Genomic DNA, 17233 nt, shown 5'->3' on the forward strand with positions numbered 1-17233 from the left:
AATTTCTAAAGGTCGTCCTTTTCGGCAGACCATCCAGCGTCACGCGACAAAAAAAAATCCCCAAATGAAGTGGGAAGAGGTCGTAAGAAAGGATTTTAAGGAAACCAGGACTTCTTGGTGGGATATAAAGACTTAGAACAGCAGAAGAGCGAGCGCAGTTGATAAGAAAAATTATTTCTTATCAACGAAATGCTTCCCTTCTCTTATCATTTTATCTTCATGTACATCTAAAGCTCGAAGTTTAGCTACCATATCACTTAGCGTTTGGTAAAAGTTTGGTTGAACTGTATAAAAAAGAGGATGAAAGGGTCGACCAGATTCATCGAATTCAGCTTCTTTTCTTCTAGGGAAAATCTTATCAGGGTGTTTCATCATTGGTCTTGCCCTAGGCTCAAAAAGACCACTAGGAAACAAATATTCGATAGCCTCCTAAAATGAAAACAATCCTTCTTATAGCATTCATGAATAAAAGCACACTTACTTTTCATAGTCGCAAAAATTATTTATGAAGTATAATAAAAAATTAAATATAATATATAATAATAAAAACGTTTAAATTGTGTTTCCTGTCAATGAAACGCTTCCCTTCACGAATTGTTTTATTTTCGTACACATCCAAACATGACAGATAACTAACCGCTTAGCGTCTATTGAAAGGTAGGTTGTACCGAATAAACGGACGCAAATGTTGATCAGATTTATCTAGCTTAGCTTTTATTCTTCTACATGAAGATCTAGCCTCAGACAAGACCACTAGGAAATAAATCTTCGATAGAAATGATGCAAGTTCCACTTGTAAAAAATCATTCTTCATAGTTACAAAAAAATTTATACTTAATAACAAATATTCAAATATTACTTATTCAATTCCATTTACCTTTCAAAGACCTTGATTAATTTTTGATTATGTCCCTTAAAACACGACTGTCAAATGAGGCAAAACCGAAAGCGCAAGAATTGTTGATTGCAAAACGGGAAAAAACATAAATAAATTTAAAAAAAAAGATGAAGAAGAGGAAGCGAGGAAAAGAGTTACATTCAGCATTTACCAGCACGGGGCAAATGCCGCTGGATGAAATACAAAAAGACGAAGAATTTAAAATATGTATTAGAAAAGGATTTTGTACATTTATATTATTATAGTCTTCTGTTGAAAAAAAAAGCCTTTTCATCTCACAAGCCCTTTGAAGCAATCAATTTGTTTTGTCAATTTTGCATTGTTAAATAATTGTGCATAAAATTATACCTTCTGCTGCAATACATATTCAATAGAAAGTTCATTGTAGTTAGAGAAAAAAATTATATGGAAATACTGGAAAAATATCAAATATATACATTTACTGCGAGCGCTATGTCGCTAATAATTTCTTGATAGAATTCAGAGATAAGAATTTTCCCATTTTATTACAAATAATCCTTACGAGAGGGTATCATACATACCACTAGCCAGCTTGTTGGAAAACGGGTATCTACGAGTTTTTTGCCTTTTCAAGACAGGCTGAACATTCAAGAGTTCGTTCTTCTCAACCAAGCGCTTCTTTGATTATTTTATCTTCACATTTGCCCGAAGTTTAACTACCAAATTACTTAGTGTCTGTTAAAAATCGGTTGAACTACATAAAAGAGAGTTGGCCCGATTTGTCAAGCTTTTGACAAATCAGTTTTGCCCTTGGCTCAAAAAGACCGTGAGAAATAAATATTCGTTACCAATCTAAAATTAAATAATAAAAAAAAAAATGAAAATAATATACCTAGGTATATAAGGCACGTTGATGAGCAGATTGGAATATACGAATTTCCACTAGATAAAGTGTTTACAAATGTAAGGATATGGTAAAAACGAAGAGTCAATATCTATGAGAGTGCTGAATCAATGAATAGGACTAAGAAAGGTTTCTTAGTTTTCCTACTAAGGGCAACTTTTTCGTTAACGTATTTCTTGAGCTTAATGTTTTACATGTTTAGCTAGTTTCCGATCTCGAATCATTTCCTCATCATGCATGACCAAAGCGTAAAGTTTCTCTCCATATAGCTTGTTTTGATTCCTATTTATACAGACAAGTAGTGTTAGTGTACTATTTGTCATATATAGTTATACAACCTAGTAAAACATAGCAGCCAAAAGCAAATAAAAAGAAATATCAAAACAAAATGATTTAAAACACGTTTTAAATCATTTTCATAATTAAAAAAAACATCGTTTAACTGAGATTCAGAAATGACAACCATTATCCCTCTTAAGCTTAACAGTTAAAAGCAATAACGAAAAAAAAATACCGAAATTTAAAAAAAGAGTTTGAAAACTCTCAAAAACTTTTGCCGATCGAAAAAGGAAGCCAAGAAAATAACTATCTAAATATTTGATTAAAAAGCCCTGTGACCGAAAGGTTAGGTGTGGCAAATTAGGAGACGACAAGATTATAAGAATCTCAGAGAATTTTTTGATAGATGGAAAATTTAGATTTTCAAGAATTTTTAGATTGAAGAGAAGTTTTCATGAGTATATTGACCTTTAGGCGCGATTGTCAATGGTACTTCAGGAGTGATCGTCAGTGTGTTGACCAAAGGGTCCTTACTGCTTCAGTAGAACTAAAATGTCAACAATAAAAGCACATAAAGCTTAAAAGAAGGAAGTAATCTTAAGTGTGTTGGCCTTCAGATGCTTATCAGTAAAGAATAGCAAGTTTATGAATGGAGAAGTAATTATGAATTTATCCACCTTAATGCTCTTGCCCCTTCAATAGGTCTGCAATAGCAACAATAAAGTGATAAAAGTTATTTAGATAGGAATAATTGTAAGTACACTAGCCTTCAAAAGGTTTGTAAAACATATTTCCAATAGCATAATCAAAGTTTTGTGAATTCAGCTTGTTTCTAATCATTAATGCCAATTAAATAAAAAAAAATTGCCGATAAAGAAGTTTAAGTCCATATTAAACTTAAGATCTGCTACTACTACTACTAACACGCAACTCACCGTAACACCAAGCCGCCTGGAGTCCAACACAACTACAAACGCTCTTCCTCCATCCCGATTTTCAAAGCCTATCTCTTTACACCCTCCTAGGAAGTTCCCATTTCCTTTCTTTATGGCATCCTCCCAACCCAGACGACGACAACCATTTAGCCCTAGACGGTTGGCCGACAAGGAAAATCTTCAGCAATCAGTCATCTTCCATCCGTAGATCGTGCCTTAACCATCTCAACCTTTCTCTCAATGTAGCCTTAGAAAGCGGGATTAAATCACACTTTTCGTACAGCCTAGTGTTTGAAATACAGTCAGTCATCCGGGTACCAAGAACAATCCGTAAGCAATTTCTCTGGAAAACATCTAGCAAATCTTCATCTGCTTTTCGGATCGTCCATACTTCAGAGCCATATTTGACCACTGTCATCACTTGTTCTAATCTTCCAATGTTCTAATCTTCGTTTGCGGACTTATCTTCCTATTCTTCCAAACTTTTTTCAACTGTGAAAAAAACACCCTGAGCCTTGGCTGGTCTACTTTTAACATCTCCACTTCTCCCACAGTCTATAGTAACAATACTACCAAGATAAGTGAAGCTGTCCACCTGATTAATCTTTTCATTACCCAACGTCACCTTTTCATCTTCACTTATTCCTAGCCTTAGCGACTTCCAAACCTATTCTACCACCCTGAACTCGCAAAACCTCTAGAAGTTCATTCATTTTTCTCCAAGGAGAGCTTTTCCTCTCCATTTGATTCCGTGTTCTCTAATTACCTTTCCTATGCTTCTTAAGACAAAGTCTGTCAAAACGATCCACAGAGAGGGGGATAGAACACAATCCTGCTTAATTCCTGATTTCATATGAAACCAGCTGCTAACATCATTTCCTACCTTAACTGCATCAGTGTTATTCTCATACATAGCACTAATCCCTTTAATGTATTTGTCTAGTATCATCAGCAGCGCAAAAGCGCTACCTACGTAAAGAGCGATGTGGACACAATGTTTTTTTTTTTTTGACCAGGGCACTTCGAATCAAAGGAGTTGTTTATTAAATGGATAGATGAAAATTTATCAAGAAGATCCTTGTGAGCATCCCAGCACCAAGCTATTGACACAAACGGAGCGAATTTAGGTCTCTCAGTACTATACTTGTTAATGTAAATACTCTTTTATTGTCGATTGTTGTAATTATGTAAATCTCTTCTCTCAAACCCATTCACTTTCCAAACGCATCCAGTCAAAATTTTGAGAAAGGCGTTTTGTTCAGTATATTTGAACAGTCAATATTAGGCATGTTCACCCCCCAAAATTATGCAATTGGCCCATTAAGCTTTAAAACTAAATGTTGCTTTAAAATAAATCAAAAGACATTGTGTTTATGGTTGCCAATAAGACACCTCAGCAATATATCGAGAACGACTGGGAGTATTAAGTTAAAAATTTTGGGGACGCTACTATTACTACTTGTAGTCTTACAATTTAAATAAGTAAAAAGATGTCCAGGTTGTCAAAGAGCAAAGATATAATTTTTTGAGAATTATATTAAGTTTTATTTTTCAGGTCAACTTCAGAAGCTATAAAACTAAACTAAAAAATACTGTGTGTCGGGATTAAAATTTTTTTAAAAGGTTCTGCAACATACAAATAGCAACCCATACTATGGATTCTTATTGAAAAACTGAAAAGATGTAAAATATTATTTTTTCCATGAAAAAGACTATGTCAATAGAAGACAAACAGAAATTAATTTCAAAAACTTTTTCCACAAAACAAGTATTTCAAAGAAAAGATGAGCTCAATCAAGCTAAGAATGAGCAAAAATAAAGTCAAATAATCTTCCAAGCGTAAAACTACCACAAATGATTATCATTAAATAAGTGAAACTCAAAAACGAACAAAAATTACAATAAATAACCGAGTCAAACTCAAAACGAGCAAAAATTAACATGAGTAGGGTTTATAACCCCTATGCCTTCTCAATGCCAAAACATAATTAACGCTTTACTGAAAAAAAAATGACTATGGATTGTCAGTTTAATTAAGATATACTGACACTTATTCCTTAAAGTTTAGATTTTTTATTTATGAATGTAAGAAAAGTGATAACACTTAAAACGTAATTTGTTTTCAGTAAAGCATATCAGTAAACGTATTTTTGTTTGAGTAAAAGTATGAAGCCTATTGTGTCATTTGCAATTATATTTTGACTGGAGGCCTGTAGGAGAAAAGGTTGGGAAAAGGGGAACAGAGGGGACGGTTGGTTACTCTATGATCAGTTTTGACTCTTCAAAAAAGAAATAGAAGCTTCAGTTTCAATCGAATGAGCCCCCTATAAAGTTAATACGACCACCCGTTCCACAAAAACCTTATATGTCAACAACAGACAACTTACAAAAGTTACAAACCTTGCCCCCAGGGGCTATGGGGATTTTTAAACTCCTATGTCAATGTTGTTTGAATTTTAGACTATTTAGAATATCGATTTGGACTATTTAGAACGTATTTCAAATTTTAATCGGATTCATTTGGGGGGGGAAAGCACCAGAGGGGGATGAGCTGGTTACCCTCCAATCCCTTTTGGCTCTCAAAAAGGACAAAAGAAATTTCAGCTCCCATTAGAATGAGCCTCCTCCAAAGTAAGTACAACCACCATTTCCATTAGAACCTGATATGCCCCTGAGGCATTACAAACCCTGTCCAAGGTTCTGGGGATCAAGCCAACTCTGAAGCCATTGTTATATGATCTTTTCACTATTTTGTACAAAATGGCTATCACAAACACTACATAAGATGCATTTTGGGATAAGACGGTGGGCGGGGACCTTTTTGCCTTTCGAATGCTTTCGACTCTTTAAAAGAGAAACAGAACTTCTAATATCAATCAAATAAGTCTCTTTCAAACTTTATACGACGACCTTTTCCATAAAAATCTTATTTTCCCCTGGAGCACAGCCTACAACCCCTGTGGCAAGGGCTCTAAGGGTTGTATCAACCCAGAAGGCATTGTTATATAGTATTTTTACTAAATAGAATGCAAAGGCTATCTCCAATTTTTGATGTATTGGGAGAAAAGAGGGCATAAGGGGGGAGGGGGGCTGATACCCTGATCACTTTGGTTAAAACAGGGAACTAGAACTGTCAGTTTCCAATCAAAAGAGTTCACTCAAAAGTTTATACAACCACCCTTTCCATACATACCTCCAGTTCTTAAATTACAAGACTTCAGAGTGTAAACTTCACAGTTTATGTTACACGATCATTGTTCTATTTTGAAAAAAATGAATGCATTAAAAACTCGATTGGATGCATTTGGGGAAAAGAGGTTGTGGCGGGAGGGGGGGTGTAGTTGTCATCCAGTCACTATTAACGCTTAAAATGGAACATTAACTTTCAATTTCTAATCATTCGAACTTCCTCCAAAGTTAATACAACCACCTCCTCCATAAAAACCTTTTAGGCACCCAGGACATAACTTACAACCCTTTCCCCTGGGCTCTTGGCGGTTGTGTTGACCCCGAAATTTTTGTTATTTGATTATTAAACTATTTTGAACAAACAACTGTCTTGAAATTTTTATTGGATACTTTTGAGGAAAAGAGGGCGTGGGATGGCGGCAGATGCCATCCGATCACTGTCGACTCTTTAAACGGGAAATAGAACTTCCAATTTTCAATCAAATGAGTCTCTTCCGAAGTTTATACAGCCATTCCCTTCCATAAAATCTTATATGCCCCGGGGAATAACATACAACCCTTGACCCTGGGCTTTCGACCCCATTGGGATAGTTGCATGATACATGAAATATTTTGAACAAATTGGCCACTTCAAGATTTTAACAGAATTCATTGGGAGAAAAGGGGCACAGGGGGGGAGCAATAGTCACCTTCTAATCACTATTGACCCTTGAAATGGAATTAGAACTTCTGATTTAAGTCAAATATGCCCCCTCCGAAGTTTATATGATGATGCCTTCCATAAAAAGCTAATAAGTTTCACCCCCAAATTCTGGAGCGTTGTGTAAACCCTGGAGTTTTTATCATATGATCTTTCGTCTATTTGGAACAAAATGACTATCTCAAAAATTCGATCAGAAGCATTCGGGGAAAAGAGGATGTGGAGGGGGGAATTGTCGCCATCCAATCACTTTTGACTCTTAAAAAGGGAACTATAAATTTCAGTTTCTAATCATTTGAGCCCCCTCCCCCTCCAAAGTTAATACAACCACCTCTTCCACAAAAAACTTATATGCCCCTGGTTCACTATTTAGAACCCTTACCAATAGATCTTGGAGGTAGTATTGACCCAAAAATTTTTTATTGATCTTTGGACTATTTTGAACAAAATGAATACATCAAATTTTGGCTAAACGCACTTGAAGAAACGATGGCGCTGGGGTGTAGGGTAGATAACCTCTGATCACTTTTGAATCTTAAAAAGGAAACCAGCACTTGCAATTTTCAGTCAAATGAGCCCCCTCTGAAGTTTATACAATCACCCCTTACATAAAAACCTTATACAGCTCTGGGGCATAACTTGCAACACTTCCCACTGGGCTCTAGGGGGCTAAGTTGACCCAGAATTTTTTGTTATCTTATCTTTGAACTATTTTAAGCAAAAGGGCTATCTTGGGATTTCGATTTGATGCATTTGAGAAAAAAGGACTTGGTTGGTATAATTATCCTCCAATTACTTTTGACTCTTAAAAAGGGTACTAAAACTTTCGATTTTCAATCGAAAAATCTCCTCCTAAAGTTTATTCAGCCACTCCTTCCATAAAAACCATGTACAACTTACAACAATTACACATGAGCTCTGAAAGGGGGGGGGGGTATGTCAACCCCACAGTTTTTGTTATCTGATCTTTGGACTATTTTCGACAAAATGGCTATCTCAAAATTTGTATTGCATACAAATGGGAAAAAAAGGCGTGGGGAAACTTAGTTGTCCCCTGGTCACTTTTGACTCTTAAGAAGCGCACTAGAACTTCTAATTTCCAATTGAAGGAGCCCTTTTTGAAGTTTGTATGACATACAAAGTGCATACTTCGGAGACTTTTTTTTGTACTCTGATCAATTGCTCATATAGCCTAAAGGGATTCATATAGAGGTGGCTAATATAAAGAGGACTGAGCACTCCTTATTCATAGCACTTTTACAAACTTCAGAATCAACAAAAATCAGCATATTGTCACACATATATCAAGTTCAAAGACTTACATCAATATCCTTTTGAGTAAAAAATTCTGGATCTTGTCCCATCATATTAGCCAAGTGTCTTTTTCCTATTTCAAAATCAGCAAGCTGTTCCTTATAAAATGCATCTAAAGAAAAGTAAGACATAAATTTTGATTTTAAACATATTCTATAGAACAAACATTTAAGCACCAAGAACGTCAAAGTTGGATATGTTTTTGTCCCGATTGACCTGTCTTATGTCTGCTCATACCTAAAAACCACGATTTACAAAAAAAAAATTCTAAAACCTATCTGAAATTCCTATTTAATAAAAATTGAAAAATGTAATCAGATTTTGAATACTTAAGTTTTCTAACATATTTTTCAAACATCTTTAGAATGTCTTCTTCTCTATTCCAAGTGTTTTTATTATTGTGAGTGAGAATCCTAGAATATTAGAAAAACTTCTCTCAATCACAGTCATACTAGCACAACTTTGAGTAGTTCCCATGGCTACAAAATTAGATGGCAGTATTCTCAAGCTGGCTAGCAAAGCCATTTTTGCCTTCCATTTGACACCTGGAAAAGGAAGCGGGCATTGAACATAACTGGTTACGATAATAGAGGTCACTTTTTGATTCCAAGTATCAAAAACGAAATAAATAGCCCCCTCAAGATTTTGAAAAATACATCATCCCCCCTAAACATTTCAATAAATTGGTGCTACTGCCCAATGTGCCGGCCAGCAGTTGAACTATTGCCCCTCTCCTCAAACAGAGATTAATTCTGGTGTTATTAATTTTATTAACTCAGAGTATTGCTTGGGAATAGAAGTTACATGGTTAAGTTTTGCTCTGCTTGCTTTTTCAATCAATATTTGCAATAATCTCACTAGTTGGTTTTGTAAGCCAGTTTTGCTTTCCCCTGGTTAAGTACAACTAGCATTTTTTCGCCAAACTACCCCCCCCCCCTTAGATCAAACCCTTCCTTGCCTCAAGTTCTGTTGCACTCTGATAGTTCTGTCTCCTCTCTTTTATTTATTAATTTGCAGCCCAAAGGTAAATTTTCTTGGAAAATACAAATTAGGGTTGAATAACAGATAATTCAAGTTACATCAGACACAAACTAATACTAAAACTCACAAAATAATGATAAAATAAAAGGAAAAATTCCAGAAACATTTGAGTGAAAAATACTACTGACATTTGATTACATCCCCCTAACATATACTTAAGGAATTTTCTTGTCTTTGCAGATAGTTTTTAATACCTTTGCTCAATTGCAGCTCTTTTTAAGGTCTAATTTATTGTTTTTAAGATGTAAATTTCAATAATTTGGTTTTATTTAGTTTTGACATCATGTTTGGGTGGTTTGGGGCTCTTTATTAACTTTCCTAAAATTTCCCTCTGTGTATACAAAATATTTTTCAATCAAATCCAAATAAAAGTTTTCATTCAAACTATAAGCAGCAAATAATGTAAGCGTGTTTATATGATGAAAACTAATACGAAGATTTCAAGAATATTGGCAAAATAACAGGCAAATTTTCAGCAATAGCTGAGTAAAAAAAAAGGAAAAAAATTTCAGGTTTGATAGCAACATCCTAACACATACTTACTGTATTTTCTTGCTCTTTCCAAATAAGCTTCCATAGCTTTGCTAATTTTCTGCTCTTTTTTAGGCTCTAGTGATGTATCATAGGGCACTGGGGAGCCAAAAGAATCTTTTTCAACAGTTGATCCTTCATTTGACGCCCAACTTGTATTTATTCCCTAAGAATCAAAAAGAAAACAATTTTTAAAGCACATAAATTACAAAAACAAAGGAAAAGGAACCACACAACAATATTCTTAAGACAAATTCTTAACTCTGATTCAACTTTGATTTCAAACAGTCCAATAAGTGTATCTGTCTGAACTGTCAATTTATTTTGCTGCAAGTGGTCAATAATATAACTAATCACTAGTACAATCGATATCACTTACAATAGTGCACGTAGCAAGAGCTAGATAGTGTAATTTGTTCTTGCCATAAATATATAAATGTGAGTCAAGATTGTGAGTTGGCAATTCCTGGTGCGTCATGGAAAGAATTTTTCATCAACAGTTTAGGTGAAACCCAAAATCACAGCAATGGCAGATTGTATTAAAAACTAATCAGAAGTTTCAAAATGACATGCACAGAACTCCTGTAGCCTATTATTTACAACTCCTTCCACTTTTATTTAACAATTCTTTATAACTAACTCCCGAATTGTCACTACTGTCTGAATTTTCGTTTCATTTGTAGCGAGATTTTGAAGCAGTTTCCACAAATGTGGTTATAATAATCAAATAAGAGTTTGAAAAGAAAGAGAATTTGAGTTAGGTAATTCAAGTGTATTTTCATCATTAAATGCACCAATTCTCCTCTGCTCACAGGGCTTTCAGTTAAAATTGATTTTAAATTTTGAACAGCCACATCTACCACCTGCTTATATTTTTGTGAATCAACTTGATCTGTAATAGTTGATCAACAGGTTTTTGTTGGACCATTGAAACACTTTGCTGACGAAAAGATAGATTCACAAATGACACACAAATGGTAGCAGAAAAATAGCTTTAAATGTGTTTCTGAGTTAAATATGACAGCATCATGTATCCACACATACATTAGCCTAAATTTATTAGAGCCATTTGTCAATGTATTGTTTGCTTTAGTTTTCTGGCTTAAAAAAAAATTCAGGATCTGGGAGATACACTTAGAAAAAATTCCAGGGTTTAAAAAAAAAATTTGAATATTTGAATTTTTGAATATATATATATATATATATATATATATATATATATATATATATATATATATATATATATATATATATATATATATATATATATATACCAGCTGACCCCTCCCATGCATTGCTGAGGTGCTGCATACCCCAGCAACATGTGGAGTGTCAGCTAGTCTCCCCTAAATCCCCCCTGCTACTGGCAGGTTTAGAACATTTTGCATATGTGGATATAACATTTCAGAATACAATGAAATAAGAAAATTTTTTTTATTATAGTGTTTATTTCAGAAAAAGAATCTTGTCTGAAGATTACAGTTTATACAGTTTAAGATGTGTTCCAGTAGCAACTATCAAGCTTGGAAAGTGTTGAATACCAAAATGAATGGTATATTTATCTTTTAGCTAACAAATTATTCAAACAACAACAAAAATTACCAGATACTCTTTGCATATAATTTGGCTAATGATGGTGCTACATTCCTTTTCTAACTAACAGCAATAACAAAAAAATAAAAATACCATTTAATCCCCTAACCAACATTCTTTCAAATATGGTAGTTTATAATTGCCACTATTGTGGAAACTGTACCAGTTCCTCCCTCTAATACCTAAATAGAGCCCCAATCTGTATACAAACATTTACTGATTTGTTTTTATTCTCAAATTGACATTATAAGCTAGCTATTTATGAGAAATGCATACAAAAATAGTGCAAACAGCAAAACCTTTATCATTCTAAATCCAAACAGTAGTTTGGCACTGTACAAAGTAGGTATATTGTATCTAGAAATGATATTTAAAAGGAAATTTGAATGTGTCCTTTTTTATTGTAGCTAGTTCAGAGAATAAATCTTGTTCCAAGATTCTCAAAATTTATTACCATTATCTGCTGGATTTAAACCCCAGCAATTTTGTTATACTTTTCTGGACACACATCAGACAGAAAATACTAGCTACCATTCATGGCTCCTTCTAATTATAATAGGCTAATTACTTTTAATACAATTACATTCCAGCTCTTACCCCATTTGGGTCCATATATATCCATAAGCTAATAACAAAAGCTAGCTGATAAGTAAGGTCATATGACCTTACTTGGCATTACAAACCTAAGGATGAGAAATAAGAACACACAAAACAATACAAACTTATAAATCAGCCAACTATTGTATATAGCCTAGGGCAAAGGTACGTTGTTCTAACATATTAAGATTTCACTACACTTTAATCCATGTTAATTACCTTATCTTTTACCTGATTTAGGGTATCTGAATGACAACAAAGATATCATTCATTGGAGTTTTTGCCATTCAGAACGATTGATAGTTTTGTTCATATCATAAGGAAATCAATACATAAGGAAACATGTTAACAAAACATGTTTTACTTCATAAAATGTGGAACAATCCTAGTAAAAATATTTTGCAAGAGGAGAAGCTTGATCTTCACTTTCTTCACCATCGTACAATTTTTTACAAAATTCTGAGAAATAAACATGGATTCGACTGCATTATCTTGCTTTCAAATAATCTATATATGCAATTAAATACCATCAGTGCCATTTACTAACTTCTCACAAAAAATTACTGATAAATTATGTTTTCTTAGATTAGATAGATGTGAGTTGGGTGTTTGTTCATAAATAATTTTCATAACTTAGAGAATAGACACAAATATTGAAAAATGTGATAGAATAAATGGAAATACAAGAAAAATAGTGAAGATGAAGGCTCTCCTTCTGCAAAACATATTAACTAGGATTGTTCTGCATAAAATGAAGTAAGAATTTTCTTAACACGTTTCCTTATGTACTACTTGAACCCGAGGCTTATATTGAAAAACTGAGTAATATTTATTTAGTTTCTGAAAAGATTAATTCCATGATTAATGTCTGTCAGAAAAAAAGCTTTCAAGCCTATAATTAAACCTATTACCTAAGGGCAAGGGGAATAGGATCTAATTTTAACAGCAGTGATTATGTTATTTGAAAAGAACAGTGCATGGGATGTCAAAAGTAAAAAAAATTTTCTATCTGATTCTTGTTTTATTCAATTAGTCAAAGACCACACTGCCCTTCCATATCAAACAAACACAAGTTAGAAACAACAGAAAAATTCTCTCAAGACAGTGGAATTAAATTCAGTGAATATTTTGGCCCTATGTCCAAGGGCTGTCTTCAGCACAACACCAAACCAATTAAAAATAAAAATGTTTTTGAAAAATATTTTTAAAGCAGCCATAGCATCCTTACTTCAACAGACATCAACCAGGACTGATAAATAAAATAATGTAAAATGATAATTTCAATCAAACAAAACAGAACAAAATAATAAAATTCAATTTTTCAAAAATAATCTTGCTTTTTTGGGTAAAAAGACTTTTTGTAATTAGAGCATAAAGAATTTTGTGAATACTTCCCCAAGCCCATATTCAAAGAAATATTATTATTTATTTTGAGACTAATTTTGATTGATTCCAATACCATCTGTTTTATCCCCAAATCATTACTAATGAGAGAATGTTTCTTAAAAAGTATTGAGTGGGTGGGATTATTAAATATATGGCAAGCTAAAGCAGAATCAAGGGAGTTATAAGAACTATTAGAAATTAATGCTTTGTCTATGTCTTCTTTATGCTAGTGTAGCCATTTTTCTAGATTCTGATGAGTTCTACCAACATAGTAATTGCCACAGCTGCAATGTATTAAATAACTCCTCTTTGGCAAGTAACAGGGGTTTTATCTTCACAAGAGTTTCAAAAATCTGTGATTTTAAAATTCTTAGTGAAAACTACATAGAGGTTATTTTTTGTGCAAACATTTTTCATTTTGTTGTCATCTTTGGGATGTAAAGAAGATAGATTGTACTTGTGGGCTTATCAGGAGCCTCATATTGTGATACATCTTCAAACTTATGGTAAAGTCTTTTTAGTCTATGGTTAATTACATCATTGACAAAAAGAATGGGGTATCTGCTACCAAAAATAATATCTTTCATAAAATTTATTTCTGCATTTATATGCAAATTGGAACAAATGTTCAGAGCATGGTCAATGAGAGAAGTTACAACTGCTCTTTTAACTTGTGGGGAGGGGGGTGATTTAAATTAAAATGAAGATATCTATTGTTTTACATTGGTTTTCTATACATAGTAAAATCTAGTTTATCAGAATTACAAATAATTAACACATCTAAAAATGGTAGTTTATTTCCAATTTCTAGGGTAAACTGCCAATTTCTATCATAAGTTTTAAGATGATCAAAGAAACCCTAAACATTTGCTCTAAGTCGTATATAAATACAGAAATAGTTTTTATCAGAGATATTCCTTTTGGTCACAAATACTCCATTCCTTTTGTCAGTTATATAATGAACTGTCAACTTAAAGATATTCCCATGAAATCAAAAATATTTCACAATGTGTGAAATATTTCGACAGTTGACAGTCATATAAGCCCTCAAATATATCTTCCATACATTCCAAAAGTCAAAACAGAATTAAAAAATATTTGGATAAAAAATAACCTATATGTAGTTTTCACTATTTTTAAAATCACAAATTTCTTAAACTCTAATAAAGATAATACCCCAGTCACTTGGCAAAGAGGGATTTATCAAATATCATGTGATTGTGGCAACTACTATGTTGGCAGAACTAATCAGAATCTAGAAAAAAGGCTAAACCATCATAAAGAAGATATAGACATAGCATTAATTTCTAACAGTCCTAATAACTCCTTTGGTTCTGCTTTAGCTTGCCATATATTTAACATTCCCACCTACAAAATACTTTTTGAGAAATTTTCTCTCATTAGTAATGATTTGGGCATAAAACAGGTGGTTAGGGAATCAATCAGGATTAGCATTTTGCATAATTTTAATATATATGTATATATATTATATTTTTTCAAAAATGATCAGGAAAACAACACTAAGAAAAGGTAGCATTACTTTGTTGGAAAACAACTGATAACTCACACTTTAATTGAAAATTCATCAGTTTTAAAAGCTGATTTTAAAAAGGGCTTAAATTTGAATTTGGAATTGAAACAATTTTTAAATTCCTTAAAAAAAACGCGTCAAGTGGTGTGTTCACTTTATTGGTAAGTCAATAATACAAACTGTGATATATTTACCTCTATGTATACATATGTATGTATATATATATATATATATGTATATATATATATATATATGTGTATATATATATATATGTATATATATATATATTGGTTTTATATATATAATATATATATATATATATATATATATACACATATATATATATATATATATATATATATATATATATACACATATATATATATATATATATATATATATATATATATATATATATATATATATATATATCTAAATATATATATAAAAATAAGTTGTCTGTCTGTGTGTCTGTCTGTGGATCAGGTGACGTCATGTTTCTGTGTTGACTAGCGTCATGAAATTAGTTGTCGTCATTTTTGCTATGACGGTGACGTCATTAAAGATATTTAAGACATATATGTTCACGTAGAAATCTATTAATGTTTAAGTTTAAAATGACTGATGAACTTACAATGGCAAAAGCCGATGAAGATGCTCAAAGAGTCTATGCCAAAAAACTTGCTGCTGATAGAGAAAGTCAGAAAAGAAAGCGTGCCGAGGAATCAAAAGAACAGCAAGGAAACAGGCTTGAGGCTAAAGAACGCAAAACCGCGCAGTTAGATGAAGATCCACCTGGACAGCAAGAGTCAAAACATATCAAAACTGAAAATGATAGCAATGATGATTGGGTTTGGGATTTTGACTCGGATAAGGTCATCAATGCCTACCAGATTTTAGTTAAAAAAACAAAGGTTCGGCGATATGTATTTCATAGTGAAGCTGAAAAATAAAGAAGAAAACTGAAAAAAGAAAAAATGTAAAAAACTAAAAAATACTAAAAAGAAAAAACACTCAAAGAGAAATTACAGACCGGGACACAAATGACGACCAGGACAGAGGGAATATAAATAACGACCGGGACACTCAAAGAGAAATTACAGACTGGGATACCGGGACACAAATGACGACCGGGACACAGGGAATATAAATGACGACCAGGATACAGGTATTTAAGAATATCGTTCAAAGACAAATTTTTAATTGTAAGAAGACCGTTGAAAGAGAAATTTCTAATTGTAAAATGACTGAAGAACCTACAATGGCAACGGTACCACCATCGAAGTAGATAACCAGTGGGTTGTTCCATATTCCCCATTAGTGCGAAACGTCAACCCCAAGTCAAATTCGTGCATTGTTTGGCATCATTTTAACAACTTGCTCTCCATCAGCTCCTACAGAGTTATGGGAAAAATATAAGTCAAAAATGTCCGAAGATATACTCCATCGAAAACAGTTAGAGACGTCAGATATGACTTTTGATTTTACATCAGAAATTTATAACTACACTTTAGTTATTATAGAAGATTTGTGCGTACGTATGGCAAACAAACCTCTTCAGGATTTGGGAATGCCTTCACCTAACCGTATCGCTGCTATTTCGACATGTGTAGAATTGGATCGTGAAAAAAGTTACAGTATGAATGATCTATTGTCGTATGTACAAAATAACATTTCCAAGTTAACGTCGGAACAAAAAGACATTTATGATACGATAGACTCAATTTCAGGACGTATACAACTACCTGCTGATTTCTGTAATTTAGTGACGTCCAAAAATTAATTGATTGAAAAAGTATTTCTGAATATTCTAAAAAATTATAAAAATAATAAATGGCTAAGTGAAAGAGCGATTCTCGCACCCAAAAATATAGACGTCAACGAAATCAACAATATTGTTTTGACCAAGATTCGAGACCAGGCAGTCCTTTACAAGTCAGTCGACACAGTTTTGGAACCAAATGAAGCGGTTAATTATCCATCTGAATTTTTAAATTCCATAGATCTTTCAGGGTTTCCACCACACGTGCTACAACTAAAAATAGGCGTACCAATAATACTTTTAAGAAATATCAACCCACCAAAGCTTTGCAATGGCAGGCGACTTGCCGTAAAAAAAAACAATGAAAACCTAATAGAGGCCACAATCTTGACAGGGCCTTTTGAGGGTGAGGCTGTTCTTATTCCTCGCATTCCCATGATTCCAACGGATCTGCCTTTTCAATTTAAAAGATTGCAATTCCCAATTCGATTAGCATTTGCAATCACCATTAACAAAGCTCAAGGTCAATCATTAGAAAAATGTGGTATAGATCTTAATACTGATTGTTTTTCCCATGGACAATTGTGCGTTGCATGTTCGAGGGTCGGTAAA

The 17233-nt window shown here is 33.2% G+C and overlaps 1 protein-coding gene across 1 annotated transcript in view; it reads right to left on the bottom strand.

Moving 5' to 3' along the window:
• Nucleotides 1-17233, bottom strand: part of LOC136025798 (small ribosomal subunit protein uS9m-like) — a 46642-nt gene that overhangs the window by 17374 nt on the left and 12035 nt on the right. Inside the window, exons 2-4 of the mRNA XM_065701788.1 lie at nt 9765-9918; nt 8189-8292; nt 174-429 (exon numbers count right to left, since the gene is read on the bottom strand). Of these exons, the coding sequence (XP_065557860.1) occupies nt 174-429; nt 8189-8292; nt 9765-9918 (514 nt within the window). The remainder of the gene's footprint in view (nt 1-173; nt 430-8188; nt 8293-9764; nt 9919-17233) is intronic.

This window comes from Artemia franciscana, chromosome 4 (assembly GCF_032884065.1).
Source record: "Artemia franciscana chromosome 4, ASM3288406v1, whole genome shotgun sequence".
NCBI lineage: Eukaryota > Metazoa > Arthropoda > Branchiopoda > Anostraca > Artemiidae > Artemia > Artemia franciscana.